Source organism: Monodelphis domestica, chromosome 5 (assembly GCF_027887165.1).
Source record: "Monodelphis domestica isolate mMonDom1 chromosome 5, mMonDom1.pri, whole genome shotgun sequence".
In the NCBI taxonomy this organism is placed as follows: Eukaryota; Metazoa; Chordata; class Mammalia; order Didelphimorphia; family Didelphidae; genus Monodelphis; species Monodelphis domestica.
In genome coordinates this window covers 269400950-269424277 of record NC_077231.1, presented here as the reverse complement: position 1 = coordinate 269424277, position 23328 = coordinate 269400950, and the positions used below count along the sequence as shown (strand labels likewise).

General features: G+C 35.7%; 1 protein-coding gene across 1 annotated transcript in view; it reads right to left on the bottom strand.

Annotated features, from left to right (window-relative positions):
• CUBN (cubilin) overlaps positions 1-23328 on the bottom strand; it is a 299720-nt gene that overhangs the window by 211421 nt on the left and 64971 nt on the right. Inside the window, exons 18-24 of the mRNA XM_001377343.4 lie at positions 22025-22169; positions 21513-21691; positions 19688-19853; positions 19167-19383; positions 17404-17534; positions 2846-3038; positions 145-305 (exon numbers count right to left, since the gene is read on the bottom strand). Of these exons, the coding sequence (XP_001377380.2) occupies positions 145-305; positions 2846-3038; positions 17404-17534; positions 19167-19383; positions 19688-19853; positions 21513-21691; positions 22025-22169 (1192 nt within the window). The remainder of the gene's footprint in view (positions 1-144; positions 306-2845; positions 3039-17403; positions 17535-19166; positions 19384-19687; positions 19854-21512; positions 21692-22024; positions 22170-23328) is intronic.

Genomic DNA, 23328 nt, shown 5'->3' with positions numbered 1-23328 from the left:
AATAAAACATACTCTTTACGAGTCCCTGGAAAATTTTCCTCACTCCCACAGTTTAGGGGCCGACAAGACACAAACATATGACCTAAGGACCCAAAAGATAATTGGTCTGAGTTTTCCATCATGAGGTTCCTGTTCACATTTTACCTGTTAGTGATGCATCCCAAAAGGCAGAGAATCCAGAACTTGATCCAAATGTATCAGTCTTAAATTTTATCCATAATTTGTTACTATGAGAGATTATCATTGGAGGCTTATTTATTCCACAGAATATTCCCAGGGATGGTGACTCTTCATGGCCTCCATCTCTATAATTAAATACAGGAAAAATCATTTTAGTTAGACCATTAATATTACTGCTTAAATATTTTATAGATTTTTGGACTATGGTTACAAACAAATCTGTTCCTGTCGGTCCTCTCATGAGTTACTAGTATATAAACATAAGAGCATAATTTCAGCTTTTGCCCCATTTATAATATTAAACATAATGTTAAAATAGCTTAATATGCAGCAATGAAAATTTAGCAAATGAAATTATGGACCTCCACCCAGAATCACAATGATCTTCAGACTGAAACAAAGTACTTAGTTTCTGCCCTCCAAAAACAAACCTCTAGTAAGGATAATAGTGAAAAATCTTGAAAAATTCCCAAGGAGGGGCTGAGGAAGAGCTAAGTAGATTGCAGTGCAATGGTATAAGGAATCCACAAAAACAATGACTATGTTTATTCACTTGGAAAAGATACATATTAAGTAATTAAAAGTGGAGGAATTAGAAATTGTAAGATTGTTTACAGAATCAAAAAAAGTTGTAAAATCAATTATTTCTCAGCTTTTGATGTCTGGATGTATGTTTTCAATTTCAGAGTTGACTGAATAATATCATACTTTTAACAAATAAAAATGAAGAATTTCAGAGCCAGGTTTGGTAGAGAATTAGAAGAGTTCTTATATATTTATGGAATATCTAAAAGTTGCACATTAGTGCATAATTAATTGAATCTAAAGAACCAAATGTGTTCCTTAACTCAAAATGTGTTTAAGTCAGATAGATTATTCTTGAGTCTTCTTTAGTAAAAAATGTAAAAGAATGTCTTTAACTGATATTTTCAGTGTCTTACATATAGTTTACACTCAGTAAAATTTTCAAGCTATAAGGGATGAGAGTTTACAATTACAGAGGATTTCATGCTTTATATGATTCTTTTTTTTTTCCAGTGGCCCTCCCAAGGTAAGTAACATTAATGTTATTATACCCACGTTAAGGGAGCTAAGTGGCAATGGATAGAACACTGGGCTTTGAATCAGGAAGACTCATCTTCATGAATTCATATCCAGCCTCAGATAATTGTAAGCTGTGTAACCCTGGTCAAGTCACTTCACTCTGCTTGCCTCAGTTTCCTTATCTGTTAATTAAGCTAGAGGAAGAAATGGCAAACCATATCAGTATCTTTGCCAAAAACAAAACAAAACCTCAAATGGCGTCACAAAGAGTCAGCTATAACTGAAACAACTGAACAAAATTTCTACTTTATAAGTTAGCAAACCAAAATTCAGAGATCCTCCATTGGTCAATACCTTAACCAAATTTACCCCATTAATAAACATCAGAAATAGGATTCAAATACAGAGCTTCTGATTCCAAATTAATTAATGAAACTCCCAATTCATTCCTGGAGAAAAAATTTGAGTGCTAGACTCAGAATTTTGCTTCTGATGCTTATTACTTGGATAAATCATCTACCTTCCTAGTCTTTAGTCTCCTCATCAGTAAAATGAGGGGGCTGGACTAATTAGCTTCTGAAAACCCATACAACTCTAGATGTTTTAGTCTACATTTCAGCAACTAGCTTGTGAGTATTTTTTTATGCTGTCCTTCAAGGCCCATGAAACGGATCACTTTAATACATTTTTTGAATTTCATTTAGAAGCATAATTCATGTTATTTCTCTAAACTGGATTATGCTAGAAAGTAGTAAAACAGAATATCTTTTAAAATTTTCTGCATCAGGCTTTTCCCAAATGGGGTTGTATAGTCTTTCACATATGTTATGAGAAGAAAAGAGAAGTCACAAGAACTAAAGAATAGAATTACATCAAAAATATGATATAGTAACAAATTTCAGTATTTATTGATAAGGTATAAATTGAAATGAATGAAGTTTCCCTGTATTTTTAAAGATGCCCGACTCAAACCAAACTTGAACTAGATACCATTGGTCTATAAAGATCTAGAAATATAAAATATTCCCTCAAGATCAATCCCTGCAAATGTGCTAACAATATCAAATATGACCTTTTTTTTTTTTGCTATTTATCTTGAAACTTCCAGAAAGAATGAAGGGGAAAAAATACATGCTTTATCCTGGGGTTTCACAGGGTGATGTGTGTGTGTGTGTGTTTTAATACTGACAGAAAATAAACTCTACTTGAGACTTTGGCTTTCAAAATGCCATTATCTTATTACCATTAATTATTATTGCTATCAAATTGCCATCGATCACTTTTTGAAACAGACGGTGAGGTGAAATGTCCAAAAATGGAGTAGGTACTCCAAGATATCCTGACCTTTACATGAGTGTAATGGTCTATCCATTGACTCTATACAACATGAAATTCAAGTTCATCTCTGAACTATCAAAATTAAAAGGAGAAAATGGAAAAAAGAATTAGCTGAGGATGACATTTTCATTAATCCTCTGCTATGCTGGAATTTAACAGACAAACTCTATGCCCCCATAATCCTTGTATAGTCACAATTAGGACCTACTAAGGGTTCCTACCCAGAAGACAATATTTTATTTGATAATAAATAACAGACAATGATTAAATGAAAGATGCTCACTTGATTTCCACATAGTCTTCAATGCATGATGTACCTACAGCGGCATCCAAGGAAAAGTTGGTGAAGTGCAATGCAATCTGATGACCTGTTTCCACCGTGATTCTATAAATGCAGTCTATATTGTTGGGATAATTCCCAGGGAAGTTGGGGGATTGTATCATCCCATACTGAGTTGTATGGTCTTCCAAGCATGCTGTGAAAAGAAAAGTCACTAAGACTGAAAAACAATGATGCCAAAAATATAACATTTCAATACTTGTTGATTTATTCATGCAGTCAGAAATAACGACTTATAATGTTAACAGCTTCACATAAATTATATGATTTTATCCTTACAGTAGCCTTATGAGGTAGGCAGGACAGGCATTTTCCCCTATTTTACAGATGAGACAAGTAAAACTAAGAAAAGTGTGGCATGGTCATAAGTCATGGTGATAAGTATCAGAGGAAAAATTCAACCTCAACTATTTTCAGCTCCCCCAACTTTCCACTATCCTGTGTTATTGTTGTTATTATTCTAATTATTACTATTATATTCCACCAATTTATCATTTTATGGAAATAGTCTAGGAACAAGTCACCATCCCATTCTTTTATATTTAATGCCCTAAGAACTATTATATGATAGATAAAAGAATTATATTTTGTAATTGAATAAAAGTAATAAGATAAGGAGCAGCTGGATGGCTTAGTGGATTGAGAGCCAGGCCTAGAGATGGGAGGTCCTGGGTTCAAATCTGTCCTCAGACACTTCCTAGTTGTGGGATCCTGGGGAAATCACTTAACCCCCCCATTGCCCAGCTCTTCCCACTCTTCTGCTGGAACCAATATTTAGTATTGATTCGAAGATGGAAGGTAAGGGTTTTAATTAATAAATTAATAAATACAATTAACAGGATATAAGCTCATTTGTAAGATCAATGATTGCATCTTTTTCTCAAACAATTTTATTATATTTTCCCCAATTACACATATATATATTTTTATAATCGTTTTCAGACATTTTGTGATTCGTGTTCTCCTTCTCCCTCACTCCTCTCCCTCCCCAAGATGGCAAGTAATATGGTATAGATCATACTTGTACTATCATTAAATACATATGTTCATGTTCCTCATGTTGTGAAAAAAGACACGTATCATTTAAATAAGAAAATAAAAACCTAGGAAAGAGATAAAGTGGAAAATGGTGTGCTTCAGTCTGCAACACTGAATGCATCTTCAGTAAAATTCAGTAGCAAAAAGGACAACAGGAATGGCATGTAATTTATCCTGCCCCCCAATGATTCTAATTACTTCTACTAGGTCTCTAGACTTTAAAAACTTTTCATCCAATACACCTTGAATATTCTGAGAATTTATTGTGGTGATGTTCTTAAAATCATGTTAAAGTTGTTACAGATCAGTGTAATAGCCAGGTGATGTTAGGCAGCAGTTAAGTCTATGATAGCTCAATTCTAGTATAGTCTACTGGTTGAGTCCTCAATTAATTAATAATAATAGTAGTTATTATAATAATTATTATTTTAGCAAGTAACTATGATGAGTAGAGCAATTTTTAAAATAAGATGCAAAATTTAGACAAATCATGATTCTACCATCATGGAGAGATAAACAGATATCAATGATAAAAAATATGATATAATAAATATAATGGACAATCAAAGGAAAATCAAGGATGAAAACATTTAGTGATCAGGACAAACAGGAAAAGCTTAGATGAGAAAGTGGCATATATATAATATTTGTGAATAAATTATAGTCATGCAATTTATATTCCACATATACTATTTATATTAATGTTGATAACTGATAACAATGTGTCCTCCCTGTTGTTGCATTCTGATAACACTATGGAACATGAATTGTACTTTTTTCCTCCAAACACACATTTCCTTGTTAAAGCAGGCAAAGAGTCAATTAGATTTGTTTTAGGTTCACTATATGATTACCTTAATTTGCTAACATTTATGTAATATTTCCTTAACACAGCTTAATTTTAATTTTATAAGTTGAATAATTTGAGATTTCTAAGAATGTTTCTATAATGAAATTATTTCTGCTGTCAATAATAAATTACAAATTCATGAGAGGCGTGCAAGTGGATTTATATAAGCGTTAGCAAATTGGGGTAATTTAAATTTAGATATATCATTGTTAAACAATTTTGTAAGCCTAATGAACCATTTGATTTCTTACCATTATAAAAACTAGAAAGTACAAGTGCATTCTATACCTAAAAAAAATATTATGTGAAACCAAAGGAAATCAAATGATGAACCAAAAAAAAAAATCTAATTCTTTCCTCTTTGTTTGTTATGGAAATGTGTTTTGGAGGGGAAAAATACAATTCATGTTCCAGAGCGATATCCAAAAGCAATAACAGGGAGGAGGCATTTTTATCAGTATTTCCTTTCCCCTAGTTCTATAGTATTTTAATGGAACATAAAATTCCATGATTAGCTTTACCTTATTTATAGTATCATACAAGAAAATCAGAAATGAAAACTCTCCTTCACCAACTGGTAACAACAAAAAGTTCAGTGTTTAATAGGGTTGTATTGGTTTTAAATGCCTTTTACAGTACCACTTAGTGTTTAATTATTTTAAAACTAATATGCTTTGTAAAACTCACTGGATGTCAATACTTCAAAGACCTGTGATTTCATTGTTACTCCCTCTGCTAATATAGATTTCAGTTCTACTGTGCCTTAGTAGTTTGTCTTTATAAGACACTTCACAAGAGACTTGCCTGAAAAAAAAATAATTGCACATCTGGTGGCCAGCCTTGTGATAATGATCCTGTCCACGCTTATTTTGGATGGTTTTCAGATGACATCTCTGGGGCCTTTTAAAATAATGCAGAGTCTTAAAGAACTCACTGTCCCTTCCATTCCAGTGTAGAGGATCAAAGAAGGATTTAAGAACTCTGCATGAAAGTATGATGGAGCCAGAGAAATATAGTTCAAGGGCATCTTAAATGCATCTCCCATTGTGTGATTTGATCAAATACTCAGCCAGTAAAGAAAACTAATGGAGCATTTGTAGGGTGGATACAACTTCCTTTTTATGCAATATTTGTAAAAATGAAATAACTTGGAGTTAATAGGGTGTTGGGGTTGGGAAGTATAGAGAGAGCATTAGTTTGTTCTGTCTTAAATGGCAAAGGTAAAGTATGTGGAAACATGATTTGGGCAGTTTTGAATTGGTTTTTTTTTTGTTGAGGTGTGTGAGTTTTGTTTGTTTGTTTGTTTTTGCTTTTTGTTTGTTTGTTTTTATTTTGTTTTGTTTTTTGGTCATCCAGGTTTCACTGGGATGAAAACCATGTTAGTATCTGAATTCAAAACTGGAATTACAGGCTTCTCTATATTCTACCAAAATAGATTCACAAAGTTCCCAAAGCCAAGGGGGTGGGGGAAAGAGAACTATATCAACTGGCTCATACATTGTTACTAATATTAGCTACTATGAAAATCAAAGAACAAAACATCCATTAAAAATAAAACTATGTTTGGACTAAGCTGACGTGCCCCAATGACTCAATGATTGAGAGTCATACATAATTAATAATAAAGGTGCCATTCTCTCTTTCTTGTTCATAATATCAAATCTATCCTGGGTAGAGCCTTTTTGTCCATAGTTTTTTTTTGTTTTTTTTTTTTTTAATATTGCCTCCTCCATTAGACAATGGACTCCTAGAAAGCAAGAACTCTCTTTTGCCTTTCCTGGTATCTCCAGGGCTTAGAACAGTGTTTGGTATAGCATAGGCAATTAGTGTTTATTGACTGACTGATAGACTCTGATATCCTTCTGTTATAACCTCCTAGCATTCCATCTCTACTTAATCTTCACTCCTATTATTCTTTATGATCACAATAAGCTTCAATACTGCTACCCTTCACCATTTTCTCAGGCCATTATCTCTGTTCTGGTTGTACTTTCCTCTCTTCCCAATCTTGACCTTATAGTTGATCAATTCAACTTCACACTGTCCCCTATTCTTCAATCCCTCATTCCCTTTTCTTATCATCTCTCATTCTTAATCAAACCCCAACCCTGTATTATTCTCACCATCTTTGACCTGGAAAAAAGACCTTGGGCTTATTACTATAGCAAGGCAATCCTTTTATTCTTCCCCAATTAATTCCTTATAATATTCACCAAAGAAGCTATTCCAAATCTCTGAGCCTTCCATAGCATTCCCAAAATCTTTTCAACTTCAGATTTCATCTCATACTTAATCAAAAAATTTGAGACTATTTGCTATAAGCTCCCTTTTCTCCCTTATCTCTACATTTCAAAATCCCTTAACATCATACATACTCTCTCTCTCTCTCTTCCTTTCCTCTGAGCTTTGACAATGAAGTGGTCCTTGTCCTTATCAAGCCCAAGCCAATGGCATATGCTCTTCATCTCATCCCCTTTTATATTTTTCAGATGATGACCCTCTCATTCATCATCAGTCTCTAACATTCAATCGATATCTATTGGGTCCTTTCTTAATTATTTCAAACATGTCCAAGACACCCTCAACCTTGAAAAATCTTCACTAGAGCCTATCATCGCCTCAAGATAAAATACTATATCTTTCCTTCCATATTTAAACAAACTCTTAGAAAAATCTGTTTATGTGGATTGCCTCTATTATTTCTCCTTTCAATTACTCTTTAACTCTTTACAATGTCCCTCACCTCATAACTCAAATGAAACCATTCTCTCCTAAGTCATCGATTATCTCTTAAGTGCCAAACTTGATTGCCTCTTTTCCATCTGAATCCTTCTTAACATTTCTATGGCAATTGGCCCTACTGACCACTCTGTCCTCCTGGACACTGTCTCTTCTCTGAGGTTTCATGACACTATGTACCCACCTGTCATCTGACTGATGCTTCTCAGCAGCCTTTTCTAGTTCACCTTCAATTTCTTGCCTTGAACTTTGGATCCCTCAAGCCTTTGTTCTGAATCCTCATGTCTCTCCATTTTCTCTCAGTTATGTCATCTGTTCCTATAGGTTTAATTTTTATCACTATGTAGATGACTAGCATATCTCTACATTCAGTCCCAGTCTCTCAACAAGGTTCAGTATTATATTACCAGTTGCCTTTTAGAGATTTTGAACCAGATGCTTTGGAAAACCAAGAAAACATTATATAAAACAACAGAGATATTGTTTGAAGAATAACTTGTGAATGTCCACCTCCAGAGAGAGCACTAAACTAATAAAAAGAAACAAGCAACAAGCAATAGATAGAGAGATAGATAGATAGATAGATAGATAGATAGATAGATAGATGGATAGATAGATAGATGGATGCATCTTCTTGCTAAATGATGCCTTCTGTAGTGTGGGGAGGTGGGGGATAGTGGGAGTTACCTGAGGACTTTAATGTAACAAACAAATACTTTTTGGTTAAAAAGAGTTTTTAAAATCTCAAATTCAACATATTCAAAGCAGAATTCATAATCTACCCTCCCCCACACACACACCCTTCTACCAGACCTTCCTATTTCTGTTGAATGCATCACTATTCTTCCAGTCTCCTGGGTTCTAACTATGACAATATTCTCAATTCTTTACTCTCCCTCACCCTGCATATTTAACCAGCTGCCAACTCCTGCCATTTCTGACTCTAAAACCTCTCTTGCATCTTTTCCTTTCTTTTCTCATGAAGCTGTTGTGATCATTTAAGTCCTCATAACCTCTTGCCTGAACTATTGTAATAGAATCCTAATGATGTTGAAATTATACAATACTTTACATATAGTCTATATAGTTCTGAGATAAAATCCCATGTCTTTTTTTTATTGTACCACTATCATATCCCCCGCTTTTTCTACTGACTTAAAAAAGAAACATTATAGAGAAGGGATATTATTCTGGGCCCTGAAATCATCAAAAACAGTGATGAGGAGGCAAGAATGCAGATGGGGCATGTCTTATTTTGCTAGAATAGTACATATAGGAGAATAAGGGGAGTCAAGGTCACGAAGTTATTGCAAAATATCTGGTAAGCCAGGCTAATGAGTTTAGACTTAATTTTGGATGCAGTGAGTAGTCAGTAAAAGTCTTTGAGCTAAGGGGTAAAATAATTGGATATATACTTTAGGAAGACTAACACAATGTCAGTGTTCCTAAGTGAGAACCAAACCAGATTGAGATATTAGGGAAATATTTAATAGGTTTTAAGTGGTAAAAGTACAATGGAACCTATACAATGATAATATGTGGTTTTCTGGGTCAATTTGTAGCCTTCGGGGATCCTTACATAGAGTTTAGTGGTCCCCATGTCTATTTGAATTTAACATGGGTGTATAGGATGAAATGGGATAAGGAAGGGAGATTTTTGAGGCAGAGAAACCAGTTGACAACTATTGAAATAGTGTAAACTAGAGATAACAAAGGCCCCAAGTAAGATAATGGATATGTTAATGAAAAGGATTTAAAACCTCTGAATCCAGAGGTTTTACTAAACCGAGAAGAGGAAAAGAGGAAGGCATGTCCTTCGTTGTTTTCCTTCTTTTCTTTCTGACACAATCTCCCTGAAATTGTTTTGACTTTGATCAAACTTAATATAAGTTATATAAAGAGTTGGAAATTCTAATCTGTAGAGTCTGAAAGAGCATCTTGGGCTTTTTGGATAAAAGATAGTAGAGACAACCAGCATATTATGAGCATCTGCCTAAATAAAGACGGCAATCTTCTTTCAGTGGGGGATCAAATGTTGGGAGGTGTGGATGTATAACATCACCATTTTTCATCATTTTTTTCAAATTTCATGGAAAGATAGAAAAGAAAATTAATTTTCTGAGAACACTCAAGACATACTTTTCAAGTATTACTAAGCCTATCCTCCCTAATGAGGAAGCAGCATGTATCACTTACTTCCCCCTAATATATGGCTAAGGCAACTTTGATGAAACAAGTTATTGGCAAAGGAAAGTAACAGTGCTGGGCTTTGTTTGCCTATTATGCATCCTAGTAGAGCACAGTAAATTAAAATGGAAAGTGTTCCCATAAAAGGACATTCATTTGTTGCCATGATGCTTATTACATCAATAAAAAAATTTAAATCTTGAATGTGTAAACATGAAAATGTTACTGTGTTTTCTGTTTGATCCAACATTGCCAAGAGAGAACTCATACTCCAAAACACTTGTCCCTTTATTTAGGACTAAGGATATTTCCAAAAAAGAAAATTTTTTCTTATTTCCTTCTCTAGCTAAATTCATTTCCACAGGCTCCGGTGCTTCGAAATGGGGGCTAATTACTGACTTTCTTACTGACTATAACCAAGAAAAGAGAGTGAGCACAGAGGTGTTTTTTAGAGAGCTGAAAAGTCTGGTTTTTTCCCCCCAAAATAGTCTACAATGCTTCTAAGTTTCTGCTCAATGTGTTCAAATAAGTTTTTCAAACATGACATCCAACCACTTGGGCAAAGGTTAAGTCACTTAAATTCTCTGGATTTTGTCTGAAAAATGAGAAAATTAAACTAAACAGGGCTGTGAAGTCTCTTCCAACTCTAAATTTATGATCTTATGATTCTTCTTTATATTACTTTCTGAGAATAAAGTGGTATATATCCCTCCCACACATGTATATATGCCACCACCACCATGATCACTACCACCTCCCGAGGAAAGAATAAGTTATCTAAGAGTTAATATTTTGTAATTATTATTAGCTACAACTTAAGCTACAATTGTATAATTCTCTTAAACTCTTCCACTTGACAGATCATCAAAGTTAAATATATATAAATCTAGCCAGGAAAAAGACTGAGGTCAAAACAAATTAATAAATACTTTAGGAAGAAAGTAATGGACCAGTTTGGGGCAGAAGTGAAGTAGGGAAATATGGAGGTTACTATCAGGCTGTTTTGATGAAACTCTTTTATTCCTCTGGGGGAGTGGATTAAATTAATTAAATTAAGGAATGCTCCTCAGCTTGTAGGTGCTGGGGCCAAAGGGACTACAAAATAATAAGAAAAACAGGAAGAAAAAGAGGAAAGAGATGATAGACATCCAAAAAAGATTATCACATATTCTAGAAAACTTTACCAGAAAGGAGGAGATAATAAGCCCTTTTTACAAAAGATACAGAATCAGAAAGCTTGAAATGATCTTGGAAATTAGATAGACCATCTACCTCATTTTACAGCTGAATTCATCAAAGAGGTCAAGTAACTTGGTCAAAGTCACACAGTTGAAACCTAAATCTCCTGAAGCTCTGTTAAGTGTTGTGTATTTTTTGTTCAGTTGTTTCAATTGTGTCTGATTCTTCATGAACCCATTTTGCATTTTTTGGGGAAAATACTAAGGTGGTTTGTGATTTCCTTCTCTAGCTAATTTTATAGATGAAGAACTGAGGCAAACAAGGTTAAATGACTTGCCCAGGGTCACACAGCTAGGAAGTGTCTGAGGCTGAATTTGCAGGAAGATGGGTCTTCTTGACTCCAGGTGCAGCACTCTATCCACAATGCTTGCTGCCTGCTCTGTATTCTATTGCCCCCATACAGTCTTGATAGGACTTTTTCAGCTGTCTCTTTAGACAACTTGTCTTTTTCTATGTTCAAGGCAACCCTTAGCTATTCTACCTTGCTGGTGCTCCAATACACAGGCTGCTCTCATGCCTGGACTCTCCTCATTGTCCCCCCTTTCAGAATTCTCTTCCTTCAAGGGTCACCAGCTCAGATGTCACCTTCTCTGTGAAGCCTTCCCTGATTCCTGCAGTTTCTTTCAATTCATTTGTTTGTTGGTTACATTAAGATTCCCAGATTCCTCCCCACAAACCACAAAAAGCATCACTCAACAATAACAACAAAAATAATCTATATACATTTCATCTTTGTATTTTATTTATCAGTTCTTTCTCTGGAGGGAGACAATCACAAGTTATTTTTTAATTCCTCTCCTCCTTCATTCAAATTACCTTGTTATAAATGCATGTTGCTATGATTGATCACATGGTTCAATGGGGATGTGATTGGGAATGTTGACTTTAAAAGATCTCTATTGCAAATATTAATAATGTGGAAATAGGTCTCTATCAGTGATATATGTAAAACCCCGTGGAATTGCTCATTGGCTCTGGGAGGGGGGTGGAGGGAAGGGAGGGAAAGAACATGAATCATGTAACCATGGAAACATATTCTAAATTAATTAATTAAATTAAAATGGGCAACCAAAGAAAAAAAAATAAATGCATGTGGCACACCCCTTATCCTGTTAAAATGAAAGTTCCTGGAAGACAGAAGCTGCTTTGCTTTGGCTTTTATATGTGTAAGGCTACTGATAACTGTTTATGGAATTGAATTAATTAGAAAGAGATCCAAATCCACACAGTTCCAACATCTGTGTTATAATTTTGTAAGAATGTATGGACCAAGTTACTCTCTGGATTTTTAGACTCAATAATGAGAATATTTATGTGGCGTTATCCAAGTTAAATGTTTATCTTTATGGATTATGTGTGCTTTAACAAAAATTATTAGATAATGGTGGGAAAGGAGGAAGTGGGGAGAGTCAGAAAGATTATATGGGTTCTGGCATTGCCTGGGCATTTGCCTACGTCCTTTTGAATAAGTGGTAAAAGGGCCCAGTTTTATAATATGGCAAAACTGAGCTGAGTACCACAGTTGTACCAACTTCTTCTGTATCTGAAGTTTTTCTTTAAAGCAATGATTTGGGAGATGGACCTAATGGCAAGAAGATCCCACTGTAAGCTGAGACCAAAAATAATCTACTCTTGGCTCTCCACCACTAATTTTGTGAACTTTGATCATCCAACTTTTCTTTGCTTGAGTTTCCTCATTTTTAAAGGGAAAACGTGGGCTAATGAGTTCCAAATTCCCTTCCAGTTCCAAAATGTTCCCTTAAAAACATGTGTTAGAGTAAGAAAATTGGCTCTAAGGGAAAGAGTGGAAAGTGGAGGCAATTGTATGTAACCTAGTATTCATTTCCCTCCTCTGAATCCTTTCTAACCAGAGTTTTTCCTTAAATCTGATAGGCCACAACCCAATAGAACTTTGTAGGTGAAGGGAATATGCCATGCTCCCTATTCTCCTCTCTAGCTTTAAACTAAAGCAAGAATTCCATCTCCTCTGCCCCTACCTTTCAATGATTCAAAGATTCAATGAGGTCTTCTCTTAAAATTAAAAATTCTCTCATGCTTTAAATCCATAACTATTTCAGGATTGGTTTTGATCTTTTGTTAGTGACTTTCTTGCCAAAGAATGAAGGGGGGGGGGGGACATTTCTGAGGCAGAACCCAAATGATGGGGAAGTAAAAGCAACAACCAGGAACAAAGTTCTTCCTTCCTTTACTCTCTCTCTCTCTCTCTCTCTCTCTCTCTCTCTCTCTCTCTCTCTCTCTCTCTCTCTCTCTCCCTCCCTCCCTCCCTCTCTCTGTCTGTCTCTCTGTCTCTCTTTTTCACCTCCAGCTTGAAAAGTGAATAAAAAAATGAACAGATTCTTCTTTCAAATATTACAGGAACAACTTGGGCAAGGAAATTCACACCTGTTACTCAGAGGAACTAGAACTATCAACCAGATACCATGATTCACATGCTATTTTTCTATTTTAATGATGCTTAGAGCTAGTTTCTTCTTGAAACTACTAGGGGAGAGAGAAAAGACTGGTTGTTTTTTGTTTTGTTTTTCTATTACTAAGATACCATTCAGATCTAAGAGAGTTTGCAGCAAGAACAATAGAGAAAAAAAGTCAAAGAATCTCCCTAAAAGTTGGGTTCTCAAATGCAGGGAGGGCATATTCCCAGACCTGTTATTCTTCCTCAGCTGCAGTAGACTTCTGTCACAAACTTTTGTGACTCCAAGGCTACCCACAGCCAGCAAGAAATATTAAAGAGGAGGATAAGGATTAAGCCTGTGACTTCCCAGATAAGATCATTCCCTCCTCTAATGTAGTTTGGCGACTTCTTTGCAACTTAAGAGTCCAAGAGAGTTGCCTGGGGCACTACGAGGATAAGGACCAGACCAGGGTTACCCAACCAGCATGTGTGAACCTTGAACTCAGGTCTTCCTGGACATGTCTATTACACTATCCTTGGGAATTCTTAAACTACATTTATTTTGGTTTCCGATATCTCCTTGCTCTGTCCTACCCCTTACAATCTTGCTGTCTTCAAAGGCATTCAACTTGTCCCTTTCTTCCTACAAATGTTGGCAAACTTCCCAGCCACCATCTTGGCTCTGTGACTGATAGACTTGCTAGTGGTCATAAGGTGCTTAACTGTGAATTCATTCTTCTGCCCCCAAGCCCCCAACTCCTTTCCAGTCATCCTTCCTTGCTACTCAACACCTACCAGAAAAAGAGAAAGTGATCTATGTCCAGATGGAGAGGGAGGTCGATGGTCATGCAAGCTTGTTCTCATACAGGTTCTAAGATTCCCTCCTCTGACTGCTTTTAAGAATTATTTGCCTGTGGCTAATGAGTTAGTCATGCAAAGGGTGAGCTTACAGCAGCCAGATGAATATGTCAAGAAAGGGACTAATAGCAAGCAAAATGTTTGCCGCGTAATAAAAATTGTTGGGTGCAATCACAGTCAGAAGTCCTATGCCTAGGAAGCAGGCTAACAATTCAGAAGGGGCACTAGGTTTGCTGTCCAAGGGTTTTTCTCCATTTAACTGATTGTTTGCCTTCTGTTCTGTTTTCTCTTTTGCTTTTCTCCTTTAAGTTTCTCTCTTGCCTTCTTCTTCTTGCCCTGTGCCATATTTCTGAAGAAAATTTAAAGTGTTAAAATGTATTTTAATGTATTAAAATAGTTTTCTGAAACTATTCCAAGGATGTTGCTTCTACTATTTGTCCTAGGATGTTTCCTGACCCTTACAGACTTTCACAAATGCTGCTTAAAAGTGATCATGAGGCTGCCAGGCTTTTAAAATTAAACTGGAGTGACTTCCCTAATTGGCACATTGACACATATGCTTTCATATTGAACACAAGGGGCCTTTTTCAAAAACTGAGAGTTTTTAAGTTAAATTTATAAGAACAAAAGTCATTCCCCAAGAGGCAAATGGTTAAAGGATATGAACAGGTAGGTTTCAGGGGAAAAAATTCAGACTATCAATAGCCACATGAAAAAAGCCCTAAATCACTAATAATTAGAGAGATGCATATTAAAACAACTGACAAATCATCAGATTGTGAAAATTGACAAAAAGGGGAAATGGCAAATGCTAGAGGGACTACAAGAAAATGTCCTTAATGCTTTGTGAATAGAACTATGAATTAGTCCAAACTTTCTAAAAGCAACTTGGAATTATGCCCCAAAATATATTCAACTAGGAACACTCTTTGACCTAGTGAAACTGCTACTAGACTTATACCCCAAAGAGATCAAAGATCTAAGAGGAAAATAATCCATGTGTACCAAAATATTCATAGCAGCGCTTTGCATTGTGGCAAAGAACTAGAAACTGAAGGAATGTTCATGAATTAGACAATGAGTGAACAAGTTATACCTTATGAAGGTGATAAAACACTACTGCATTACAAGAAATGATCACAGGGATCGTTTTGGAAAAACCTGGGAATACTTGTATGAACGGATGCAAAGTGGAGTCAATAAACCAGGGAAATAATTTTTATAACAACAACAATTAAAAATAAACTCTGAAAGACTGAGGAACTCTAATCAATACAATGACCAAATGCAAATGACTTATGTTGAAACATATTATGAATCTGATGGACTCAGAGTGAAGTTACACATAATTTCTGTGGATTTGAAGAGGGAAAAGAGGAAAAGGAGAAATAGATGATATGTGCTTAAAAAAAAAAACTTAACTACATTTGTAACTGTATTGATTTTTCTTGCCTTCCCAGTGAGTTGTGGGAGTTGAGGATGAGAGGGAAAGAATTTGTAACTAAAATAAAATAAAATTGATTTTTTTTAAAAAGGCAGAGTTTTTTCATGCAACAAATTAAAATTCTGTTCTAACCCAGGATCACAGATCTGAAATGCAAGCACAGAATTCTTCATTTTCTCATCAGAAAGAAAAGTCTTTTCCTCCATGTAAAACTTGGTAAATAAGACCCAGAGAGTAGCCTGTGGCACCGAATAACAAAACTGGAGAGCTAGACCTTCATTAACCAGCTAGTGCAAACAAACACACACAAAAAAAAAACTATCCCCAGTATGCCATCCAAGAAATGATCATTCAGCTTCTACAACCTCCAAGTCAGCAAATCAGGCACAAAGGGATGTACAGGGGGGAAAATTCTGGGCTTGGTGTCAAGAGAACTGGGTTTGAATCCTAGTTCTGACATTTACAAATTGTCATCTTAAGTAAATGTAAGCCTTAATTTTTCTGCGGCTCAGTTGCTTTATAACAAGGGGGAAAAATACTTGTACTGTGACTTCATTACAGGTATTTTGCAAGAAAAACCCTTTGCAACCCTAAAAATACTACAGGAATGTGAGGTTTTCTTATTACATGGTGACTTGGTTCCAAGCCCCTTGGATTTCTCCAATAATTTCTTTTGTTGTCATACAGTTATTTTTTCAGTCATATCCAATTCTTTGTGACCATATTTGGGGTTTTCTAGGCAAAGTTACTGAGTGGTTTGCCATTTCCTTCCCCAGTTTATTTTACAGATGAGGAAACTAAGGCCAACAGAGTAAAGGGACTTGCCCAGGGTCATACAGAGAGTCACTGTCTGAGGCTGGATTTGAATTTAGAAAGATGCCCAGTGCTCTACTTGCTGCACCACCCAGCTACCACCACCTGTCTACTAAAACCCATCTCAAAGAACATCTTCTGCAAAAGTCTTCTCTAATCTACCCAACTGGTATTAATCTGCCTCTATCAGACTCCACAGATCATTCTGCTGATCCCTCTCATATATATATAATATACTATATATAATACACTATATATTATATACCAGATATTATATGCATATAATACACTGGATATTTTACATATAATATATAAAAATATACCATATGTATAAAATATGCCACATATTATATACCCCATATTTTGTTTATTCTAGTTATTTCTGTAGGTATTGTATCCTCCCACTAGACCATAAGCACCATGAGGATAGGGATGATGTCTTTTCTAAACGTTGTGTACCCTTCAGTGCCTAGCAGTCTATTTAGATAATAAACAAGTCATACATTTAAAGTTAATGGAGATTTTAGAGTTCCTCAAGTCCAGCAGTTTTAAATCTTTTCTGTGTTATGAGTCCTTTGACAATCTAAGTGAAGCCCATAAACCTCTCCTCAAAATAATGTTAAATGCATAAAATTTCTAGGATCATGAAGGGCATCAATCCTACTAAAAGAGTTAACAAAATACTTTTTAAAGCCTAGTTTACAAACCATCATCCTCAGGTCTAGTCCAGTCCCTTCATTGTAAAGAGGCTCAGAGAAGTTAAGCCCCAGGTCACTCATGGAATAAGTGGAGGCACTGAGATTTGAACCCAGCTCCTCTGACCCCAGCCCTAACACCATTTTCACAGCACCACATTGCCTGTTATTGAATGAAGAATATTCATAAAGAATCACATAGCACCCAGTATTCCAGGTCATTACCTTTTGAAGCTTCAATTGAGTCATAAACCACTGAGAAGCCTTCATAAGCTATGGAAGAGTCAGTCACTAGGTGAAGTACCAATCTGTTCCCGCTGCTCATGAGTGATGGAGGCACTGACTTTCCACAATACCTGTTCCCCGAGGCAAAAAAATAAATAAATAAAATCTTTGTACAAAACTTTTTTTAATTTTATATAATCAAAACTGTCCATTTTACATCTCACAATGCTTTCTATCTCTTGTGTATTCATGAAATCTTCTCCTATCAAAAAAATCCCAAATGAGCTATCCAGTGCTGATTTTATATAATTGAATAATTTAGGTAGCAATAATAATTGCATGATTTTAATGAGCTTGACTATTCCCTTAAATCTTTAAACAACAACTGCTATTTATATTTCCAGGTCAACAAATTAGGGGCCCCAAATGACAAACTGTATATTATTCTGCTCCTGATTAATTCCCTGAAGTGTTAACTTGTCTATTTTGGGATGCAATTTGCTTGATGGTCTAGGGATACAGGTTTTGTGTGTGACTGGGTCAACATCAGCTCTTTGCCTGAAGTCCATCTTATCAAGAAGTAGCCTTGAGAGGAAGAAGTCAGAAAGAGAATTCTCTCTGTGGATTGTCTCCTATTTATCCCCTCTAGACTTCATATGTATATAGCTCTCTTCATGCTGAAGAGAGGAGCAAAAGGGGAAAAGAGGCCAAAAGGAAAGAAAAGGCTGAAATAAACAGGAAAAGTTTTCTAGAGGAAAACTTAAGAACAGCTATCATTTTTTGAGTTTATCCCATCAGCTTATTTGGAGCCTCTTTTAAGATCTTGAAGAAATACAAGTGGATTAACTAACCAGTTTAAAACCTTCATTGCAATTTATGCTGTTCATCTTAAAATGATGTTTCGTGAATAAGGGATAAAGTAAAAAGAGTAAAAATAAAGTTTAAAAAAGAAGTAAATTTAGAGTCAGTAGATAAGAGTGTTGGATCTGAACTCAGGAAGACCTGAGAGATCCAGTCTCAGAGACTTAATAGCTGTATGACTCTGGACAAGTCACTTCACCTTTGTTGGTCTCAATTTTCTCAACTGAAAAGAGGAGATAATAATTGGGAAGTTCATAGGGTTGTTATGAGGTCATATTTGTAAAAACACACCACTGTGCCTGGCCCAGGGTAGGTATTCAGTAAATGTTTGTTTCATTCTTTGACAGGATAAAGGAAAAGAAGAAGAAAAAGGAAAGAGAAAAAGGAGGAAAACAGATCATGAAGAAAGTAAACATTAGGTGCATAAAAATAGAGAGTAATTTTTAAAAGAATACAAAAAGAAGAAAAATTTAAAATAAGGAGTAAAAAGGAGGAATGGAGAACCAGCAGTGAAAATGTAAAGAACAAAAAAAGAGAAAATATGCCTCATTTCATCCATCACTTCTCTCTTAAAATACAATTCTTAAAACCATCAGACAAGAGAGGGTTGCAAGTCACGTATGGAGTACAGGTAGAGATATGAGCAATCAAATGGATGTAGTCCCATCATTCTATCTATGCTTAAGCACTAAGTCTTGTATCAATCAATGAATTAATATTTATTAAATGCCTACTCAGTACCAGGCACTCTATAATCCCTCTCTTACCCAGAAATACCCAGAAAAAAGAATTGTATTCTTGCCAGATTTTTATACAAGAGCTTGGCTTTCATAGTCTTCACCAAATAATATCTAAACCCATAAACTCTTCACAAAAGAAAAAAAGAAAAAAAAAAGTATCACCTGCCAAGACTTATCCCAGTGCCATCATCATAGACTTCAAGATAGTCAGTGGTGCAACTGTAATGGAAATCCAGATGAAATGCTCGGAATACTAGCCGGATTCGGTAACCAGGCTGGACTGAGATTAACCATGTGCAATTGACACCATGTGGATAGATACCTGGATGACCAGGACTGGTGATATTTCCAGATGGAGCAGTAAGAACTTCCCCACATTCTGTCAAAGATTTTTTTTAAAAAATAAAATCTCATCAGAAGAAATGATCAACAAGCTTAGAACAAAATAATCTGTGCAAACGAGTTAAAAAATCCAAAGATGAAGTTCTATGTCTTCTTTGAATGTTAGCCCAAGTAAATTCCTTTCTTTTGTTAAGCACTGATCCAGGAACTTATTGTATCACCGGGTGCTCTGTCTTCTTCCTCCTTGCCAGCATCATGAAAAGACAATACTTTATTTGTTCAATCACAGCATCAGCAGAGACAAAGCCAAGAGGCAAGGGATGACAAAGGAAAATTCTTACCCAAGTCTGCAGCACTGAAATGAGCTAGGAAGCCATAATTTGTAGAAGAGATACTTTTCTTGAATCTGACATAGACAGTACTGTACGTGGAAGTTATCAATCCAGGATTGTTTGTGCCACAATACTTTCTGTTATGAGGAGAGTCCATACTGAGGCTGTTTAAAATCTAAAAAGAGAGGAAGGAAAGAAAGAGGGAAAAAATCAAGGTTTCTGAAATCCTTTGCATTTATAAATTAAATGTACTGTTTAAATGCAGAAGTATAATTGAGCTCATTAGGAGATGATAATTGCATTTTTTATTTTTATATTAAAATCCTTATCAAGATAAATATGGGGAAAACTTTTGTTCTTCACTGCCATTTCCTAGATGTGGGGAGCTCCTCCTGAGGAGTTTCCTCTCCCAGGACACATCATCATTTTCTCTGAAAGTGAAAGTCTTAGTGAGTTGCCTAAGTAACTATGAAGTTGAGTGACTTGTCCAGGGACACAACCAATATATGTCAGAAGTGGAACTTGATCTGAATTCTTCCTAACTTCCAGTTCCATTCCTTCTTCTCTTCCTTCCACTTCACTCCTTGCCTCATATATGTGGAAACTAATTTTAATCCTTTAATATTTCAAGGATCTGTGATTTCATCAATTTTATTCAGATCTCCAACTAATTATTGACTCTAACCTTTCAAATACAAAGGAAACAGGTTGCAATAGATAGTTAAAAATGAAAAAGGAGGAGAAACATAGGAGAAAGTGAAAAGAAAAGGAAAGAAGAAAAATGTCTGGTTAAAGAAGTCTAGCTGTTGAATGTGACTAGAAATTGTGTTGTTTCTATTAGGAGTCTGATTTGAAAACTTATCTTAAATAATGGACATAAAAATGTCTTAGCTGTGTGATCATGGGCAAGTAAAACCTCTCTGAGACTCTGTTTCCCCATCTGTCAAATAGGGAATATAAGACATTTAGTACCCACTCCCCACTGTTACAAGGGAATCACTTTAAAAGACTGATATATATTAATTTAAGGTCGCCAAGGAATTTTGAGGTTTACACCACTGAAACACCCTCAGCACCCAAACCTGTAAAGAACAAATGAAATCAAACATGCAACTTTATAACTTTCTAAACTTTAAATTGCTTTCTGTGTCAGCCATTATTTTTTTTTATTAACAATAACTTTTTTTTAACCCTTACCTTCCATCTTGGAGTCAATACTGTGTATTGGCTCCAAGGCAGAAGAGTGGTAAAGGCTAGGCAATGGGGGTCAAGTGACTTGCCCAGGGTCACACAGCTGGGAAGTGTCTGAGGCCAGATTTGAACCTAGGACCTCCCATCTCTAGGACTGGCTCTCAATCCACTGAGCTACCCAGCTGCCCCCTTAACAATAACCTTCTAGAACATCTTCCTAACTTTTCCAAAAGCCAAATGGATACATTAAATAGAACCAAATATTTATAGTGAGATAAAATGCATAATTTTTAGGACTACACAATCCCTATGTTGATTCTTTTTTTAACAGTGCAAAAGTAATGCTTTGAGAGATATACAATTTTTTTTATCAAGAAGATATCATTAAAAGGTTTTTGCATGCTTTGAGAGATATACAATTTTTTTTTATCAAGAAGATATCATTAAAAGGTTTTTGCTGAGCATTCCCTGGGAAAAGGTGACCTATATAACTCTCTATAGCTTATTATAATTACTAATTCTATTTTCTACTCTTAATTGTCTCTTTGCTGTATCTGAGTAGAGAGCAATACAGTCTACTTTCCTTTAATGAAATATAATCGTCAGCAGGACTCCCAAAGTTCCCCAACCTATAGCAAGTTACCTCAACATAATCAGTTTCACAACTGGAAGAATTCCCAATCTGCAAACCAGTGAAATTGAGGAGGATGACTTGGCCCTGGGGCTGACTGATTTTCCAGTCGCAGGTTTTTTCATGAGGGTAGGCATTGGGATAGAATGGTGTACGAATGATCCCTTCTCCAGTTAGCTCACCTCCACAAGCTATAAAAAGAAAACCAATAATTGGCATTTGTCTAAGAATTAGCTCCGGTTTCTATTAAAAATTTTAAGCAAGAAATTCTGAAGAGAAATGCATCTGAAATTTCACCAGAGATGACCTTCATCTCAGAATGGTGGCCATCTCTTGACTGGATATTAAGAGCTAGATATGTAATACCTGGATATGCAATAACCTGGGCATTAAGATGACCTCACCTACAAAATATGGTTATTTCCCATGGCATGAGATCATATAATAACCAGGTCCTAGGGAGAAATTGATACCTTAGAATTGGGCAAGTTACAAGTCATAATTCAGGTCATCAGTTTTCTTACCAACTTGGTAAATGGCCTTGAAGCTGGCCTTTTGTACTGCAGAATCTGACTTAAACCTGACCCAGACACTGTTGGAAATAGAGTATATGGAGGCATGAGTCCTGCTGTCACACAATTTTTCGAGTAAGATTTCACCATCTCGAACCTAAACAGAAAAAAACAAAAAAAAGTCATTTCTCTTTCATGAATGGAATTATATTGGCATTATTACCAACTTTGTTTAGAGTAGTAGTAAAGAAAAGATGACAATTTCAGATTTGGGATATGTATAGAATACCATATTTGAAATCAATCTGTAATAATGAGAAGCTGACCAGGACTTATAACAACACAAGTATTTGTTCTGTGCATGAGAAGGGGAAAAAAAATCTCAAATCTCAAGGAATTTACATATTAATGGGAGATCCACCGAGTAATAAGTATATAAAGAATAACCAAAAAAGCAGATAAACACAAATAAATGCAGAGTAGGTAAATGCAAGCTAGCCTGAGATTAGGGCACCAGCGCTTAGAGACAGCGTTCAGGAAAGGATTTACATAGAAAGTGGTATTTGTGAGATGTTTCAGAGAGAGGGATTCTATGCCTATAAATGATTAGTCAGTGTGTTTCAGGCATGAGAAAAAGCTAGTATAAAAGAATAATAAAAGAGAATGGAGTGTCACGAGTGAAGTGGAGGTAGAAAGTGAATTTGGCTAGATCACAGAATACCTGAAGGGGAATAACAAATGATCAAATGACGAATTTGGAAAAACAGGGTGGGCTGAGTGTAAATTATTTTTTTTAACTCTTACCTTCTGTCTCAGAATCAATATGGTGTATTGGTTCCAATGCAGAAGAGTGATAAGGGTGAAGCCATTGGGTTTAATTGCTATTAATTGCTGAGGGTCACAGAGCTAAGAAGCAGCTGAGGCCAGATTCGAACAAAGGACCTCCCAACTTGAGGTCTGACTCAATCCACTGAGGCACCTAGCTGCCCCATGTAAATTATTTCCAATTCTAGTCAGAAGAGTTCATACTTTTTCCTAGAGGCCATAGAAAGCTCCTGAGTTGACTGAGTAGGGGAAGTATTAAGTCAGATCTGCACTTATGGAAGTCACTTGGGCAGCAGCATGAATGGATTGGAGTGGGAAGATACTGGAGGCACAGAGAAGAGTTTAGGAGGTTGAATGGAAATTGATGAGGTCCTGACCTATGGTGGTGATTGCATGAGTAGAAAGAAAGGGGCCAAATGTCAGAAATGTAAAAATGGAGAGATTTATTATTTGGATGGGCATATGGGTGAAAGAGAGTGGGGAGTTAAGTA